We start from the raw sequence: 6,000 nt of genomic DNA on the forward strand, positions 1-6,000 counted from the left end.
TCTATTGTTCTATGGGGAACTACAGTATCCGTAAAACTAAGGGAAATGCCTAATCTCTTAGGGATTACTCCTTGGACTTCTCCCTTTAATCCTGAAACAGAGCCCTTATTCTGTGGTCATGAAACCCATCAACTAGAGTGTGGGTGAACCGACAGCTTACAGACCCCATTCTGATCACAAGAGGCACCCTTCAAGGCTGCCCTTATCACCACTTATCCTTGCTCTCGTAATGGAATCACTAGCCCAAACGATCAAGGATAACCTTGACATAGAGGGAATCTCTTGAATGAGATGATATACAAGGTGTCCCTTTACACTGATGTCATGTTGACCTTTACTTACGTTCCCAACTCCCTGGTGGCTGCGATGTCCGAACTCGAGAGATTCAAACTGGCCTCTAGAGTCTCCATTAATTTCTCTAGATACTACAAATTGGGAATTACCATCCCTCAAGACTAACGACCAGAAATGGAAAGCACCTGTGCCGTAAGAGATTTGTTGAATACTTGGGGGCACTGATTTCCGTTCCCTCCCCTAATCCTCATTGCGGTTTCTTCCCTTGTCGTGAAGCTCTTAATTCATGCCGTGGGGAGATTGCACAGCTCTCCTTTTTATGCCTTGCAAAATCAAAAAGAGAAATTCTTTGCTTTTTCTTTACCAATTTCACAAACCAAAACACATCCTATATACTGTAAGGCTTGAATAGAAAACGTGTATGCGGATACTCTTCACTCTAGATAACGGTCAGTGGAGAGATCCAGATAGTCTGCTCTCTGGCTTGTCAATGAAAGGGAGCCTAGGGGATGTGTTTCTACATGTGCAGGGTGGGTGGGGAGCGACCTCTTTGGGAGTAATCTGCACATATGGTCTAATTCACAGAAGCGTTTTATAATAGCAAAACCCCATTGGAAAACTGTGAATCAGGGCCATAGTGTATATATATTTTTTTATCTGTGCATGCAAGTGCATCATGCCGAAGGCCAGCTTTTGTTATCCATTAGATACTAGAGCAGCCCTGTCCCCGCTAAAGGGACAAGGTTGGAATCTGTGGAAGCAAGTATTTGAGGGAGTTGGCTTGGTGTGCTGGTTTAACCTTTATATTTAGCCAGCCACGTGACAGGAAATAGAGCTGATGGTATTGGGCGATTAACCTGACCGTGGATAGCAAAGCTTAGAGGGGCATGCAAATCCGCAGTCCGTCCATCAGTCCGCTTTACTAAAGTGTAGCTGCTTTGTTTCTTGCAACATGCTCAATAGTTTTTTTCTGCCATCTCTTCTTTAATTGTGATTCACTGCTTTGATTGATTATTGTACACATAATCATTTTTGTTTTGATTATAATTGTGTTTAATTGGTTAATTGGCATAAGACCAAACATCTCCCATGTATCCACAGAACCTGTGTCCTGCCCAGGTTTTTTGCGAAATAGCTGGTCTCGGTTTACCACCCATGTTAGTGATGAGGATTGCCATTTGCGCCTTAACCTTCTCAGTGCAGGATGCGAGAACCTGTTGGCAGATCTTAGAGATTCCATTAAATTACTCAGAGGGATATACGAGTGAGTCAGAGGGAAGTTATCATCTGGTGGTACTCATATCTCCACCACCCTGGCCCAGCATGCAGGGAGGGAGTAGCCACAGCTACCCAGAACCACTATGCCTGGGGCATCACCCTTCCCTTTTAAGGTGGACCCCACCCAGTTAAGTCTTGTTCAGTTACTTTTGGTCAATTAACCCTTCAAAAGTACCATTGGTCGCCCATATGTGTGTTCTGTGCCATCTGAAAGTGGGAAATCCCTCCCCTTTACACGTTCTGCTTCCTGGTCTGTGGCTAGATGAAATCTTGACGTATCTGAAGTGTTGACAGTTAGTATGAAATAACATGTCTTTCTTTCTCCCCATTGACCCCTTTCTTGACTCTTTCACTTGTTGATACTTCCTACCCCTCCTCTTTCTCAATCATTCTTTTCTTTGCTCTTTTCTCTTCTATTTTCTCTTCCCATGCATACATTTTCTTAACACCTTTTTCTCCACTTATGCCCTATCTATATCGCCCATTGTGCCGTTGCCCTATCCAATTATTTATCTGCCTTTTCCCCTCTTTCTGTCTCTTTTTGCCCCTTTCGGTCATACCCTATCTCTATGCACCCTTCTCCCTTTCTTCTTCTCGCCTTTCCTTCTTGATTGCTCTTTTTTTCTCGCTCATTCTTTCCATCTCACTTTCTCACACACTTTTACCTTTATTTTTTATTGCACTTTTTCCCTTGCACCGTTACTCTTACGCGTTCTCTCTTAACCTCTTTTCTACCATGCTCTTTTGTTTTTCCCTCACTGCTACTGTTTATGGTTCTCTGGCTCTCCTTCATCCTTGCCTCTCTCTTTCTCTCCCGTCATGTCTGCCTCACTGCTTCTCACTCTCACTTCCTCTTTCTCTTGTTCTTTCTGCCTCTTTACCTTTCTTTTGTTATCGCTCTTCTTCTTGTCCTATCCATCTCCATGGCCGTCTCTTTTGCTCTCACCCCTTGCCCTTTCTACCTAAATCTACCCTTTATCCCCTTTCAATCTCTGCACTTCTCTCTTCCTCACTCTTAATCTGTCTTTTTATCCTCTTTTACTTCTTTCACTTTTTGATCTTGACTGATCTCTGTATATTCTTTTACTTTTCTCTCTATCACTCATTCCTCTTTTTAATATGTATCTTCCCTTTGTCTCTGCCTCTCATTCTCATCACTCTATTGTTCTTTATCCTTTTTATCTGCCTTCTCTACCTCCCATCACTTTGATTGACTTCCACCTGCTGTCTCTCACTATCCTTCTCTTTTGGACCCACTTCCTGTACCCTCACGCCTCCACTTTGTACCTCCTCCCCGGTTTTCCCTTTTCTTCCTCCCGTTTTTCCGACAGGTACCGCTGCTGGTTCCAGGACTAAATTATCCGATTGAAACATTTGTGGACTGCCTCAGTGACAAAGGGATCTCCGACATAATCAAGGTGTGTACTCTCCATCGAGCCATGAGGAAGGACGCTTGCATGCCTTGTGTCAGTGGTACCAAAGAAAGGTACAGATTTCTGTACCAAGGAAACCAGTATTTTGCACGTCGAGACCTATTACATTTAATTAAATCTCCATCCCCTTAATTTCAGTACTTCGACAACCTCTGCATCGCCCACATCAGGTAGCATGTGAAAAACGGTCCACAATATTAAGTCCTATGGGAAAGAGTCCCTATCTATATTCACATATAGGCCCACTTCAAGACACAATGCCCAGAAGTAAAGAATTCTTTTCAATATGCCCAGTATTCGTCGGATTCATCCTAATGTTAAACCTTGACATCAGGTATGCACTGTATGTACAGAAAAGGGGACAAGCACTAGGAAAAATGCAGCCTACAATGATTAAAGTAGACAAAATCACACTGAACACTTTTGAAATTTCAAATAAATGTAGTGGAATCCTGACAACATTGCCATGTTAACTTCCAATGCCCGGCAGATACAAACGGAATTGTTGCTCACTGTGTTGACTTATGGCAACTGGGAAATGGACCTGTTGGAACTTTTAACGTTTCCCTGGACCATCTCTTGCGAAGTGACTTATGAACAGTACACCTTTCACAAGCTATGTATTTGTGTATATTGGATTTGACTGGCTGCTTTCCTTCTACATATTCTTCATCTTTGAAAAAGTTCCAGGTGCAAACATGATCGCTTAAAGCAAAGTTATGCTTTCAGCGTATTGAGCAGTGGATGGCGGTGGGCAAGTTATGGTTAGTCTCCATTCTACATGAGAATGTATTGATTGTAGACCTAGTTTGTAGCGTAGCCTGGCCATGGGTAATGAGTTTGGTAGGTTCAAAACCTTTTTCCAAATCGAACCCTCAGTTCGAACCCAGTTAATCTTTAGGGCCATTTTCTCAATTTCAATTCTTTTACCAATGAACCAACATAGAAATAATGTTGATGGTAATAACTGTCGCTTTTCGATTTCCATGCAGGTTTTTGTTCTTCGAGAAGGAAAGAGTGCCCCGCTCCTTACTGCCCACATCAGCATGCCTGTGAGTGAAGGACTCATCACAGCATGATCCGGAGAAGCCAGAGGTTTATCCAGCACTTGAGCCACTGAGAAGGCCATCCAGATTACACACGCCCATCAGAGGAGCAGCCAGAGAGAACATCAACTGGGCATTGTAGCACAGTTCAAGCTAGCCTGGCCCTGTTTTGTAGGTGCTATATTCCAAGCAGTGAGATAGAAAGAGTAGCTATGCATTATGTTATGCAGCCTGTACCTTGACAAAAGGGATAAAGAAGTCTGTAGATGTCCCTCTTTCACACAGTCGTGTGCTGGCCTGGGGTGGGCAGAAAAGCACTAACTGAGGCGCACTACCGGAGTAACAGATTGTGCAGCTGGTTAAGATTGGAGTGCATTGATATGAATGTTGGAGCCCTTGTGTTGAAACAGCAGCTGAAACTGCAAGCTCTCATTTGTAGGTAAATTGACAGATCTATATGTTCGTGTAGGGTTGGAATGTCGGGGGATGTAGGTCTCCTATGATCAAGTACCTGCAGGTCAGGCCTGGAGTAAATTGGCCGTAATGTCCATTTAGAAGTGTGGTCCTAATTCTACAACAACAGAAGCAGATACAAGTTCTGTACACTGGGAAGCGTTGTGCACAATAGCCATACTAGAATAATAAAGATGATAGTTTGGGATGGTTGTCCCACACATGACTATATGTCATACCCCTAATGTAGTTACAAGGGCAATACTGTTGGTGATGGTAGTGCACTGGCAAGGGTGTTTGGCAGTTTGAGCTATAACAATAGGGTGCCCAGCTGGCCATGCTACAGGCAAATTGGCAAAATGTCTAGGAGTCAGTACTAGATCCGCAGAGTTTGTGATACTGGTCAGAACATGGCTGCCTGATCAAAGCTGCTTAGGATCCACATTGTTGGAATCACCGTCGCAAACACGGAAAAGAATGTTGGTGCCCCGGATGAAGTAGTCTACCACTTCTGCCCCTGTAATGGGGACACATTTGCTTGTAGGGGGGAAACTGGCTCCTGCTGGGTTGTGGCTCTCTATATGTCCACCTGCTATTGCCTGGTTCTGAAACCAGCCTGGGTTCCATTTGTGAAATCTGCGGGTTCTGCTGCAAATCTGGATAGAAGTGAATTGGCAGAGGACTGGTGGGTAACTACCGGATAAGCCGGAGGTTTAGAAGGACAGGATTAGTATGGGGTACTTTGGGAGAGTTGTGCGTGTTCCGGTACTCTGATATCTTTGGGAGCTGCAGGTCAGCATTGATGTGCACAAACAGCTGTTTTTGGGTTTGAGTATTGAAGTAACTGGGTCCTGAGAGAAAGTAGTGCTGCGGTTTGGCTATGCTCCGTGTGATGTACAGCTTCATTAGCATCAAGTCAGACAAGCCATGTGGGGATCTTATTGCTTCAACACTAGGGAGATCTGAAATGCACATTTGTGGTACACTAGCAGAGCTACATACAAGTGAGCTGCCGTTCCTTGACAAGCAGTGAATGGTGCAAGTCTAGATAAAGGTGCACCCATAGGGCCGTGCCCCAGATATGACACGGCAAAAGTACTGTACAGTAGGACAAAAAAGTTCTGTGCATGACGTCTTGCTATGACATGTGTTTTGCCCACATTTTCTTAAGACTCTTCCAAAACATTACCACAGATGAAAATTAAGTGAAATAAATTCAAAGTACAATAAAAGTGCAAACGAATGAACATTTTTAGTGTACTAGTGAGAAGAAATTTGGTACAACATTATTATCTGAAAATTATACTTATACGTGCATCAGTTTTCTTCATCCTACCGGGAAACAGGCTTTCCCTGCACATTTGCAGAAACAGCACCCAAGGATGTTTAGCTGAAAACGGCAGAAACCATGCCATTTCTCGACTTCACACCAAGGCTTGTTGAAAAAGTGTTTACAGGATTATTTATCTGCATAAAGTTAAGCATACCCAGGATGT

The 6,000-nt window shown here is 43.6% G+C and overlaps 1 protein-coding gene across 1 annotated transcript in view; it reads left to right on the forward strand.

Moving 5' to 3' along the window:
- Window positions 1-5,751, forward strand: part of BBS1 (Bardet-Biedl syndrome 1) — a 1,034,601-nt gene extending 1,028,850 nt beyond the window's left edge. The window contains exons 16-17 of the mRNA XM_069644936.1: window positions 2,904-2,990; window positions 3,998-5,751. Coding sequence (XP_069501037.1) covers window positions 2,904-2,990; window positions 3,998-4,084 — 174 coding nt within the window. The 3' untranslated portion in view covers window positions 4,085-5,751. The remainder of the gene's footprint in view (window positions 1-2,903; window positions 2,991-3,997) is intronic.
- The last annotated feature ends 249 nt before the right edge of the window (window positions 5,752-6,000 follow it).

Source organism: Ambystoma mexicanum, chromosome 2p (assembly GCF_040938575.1).
Source record: "Ambystoma mexicanum isolate Mex_15411 chromosome 2p, UKY_AmexF1_1, whole genome shotgun sequence".
Lineage (NCBI taxonomy): Eukaryota > Metazoa > Chordata > Amphibia > Caudata > Ambystomatidae > Ambystoma > Ambystoma mexicanum.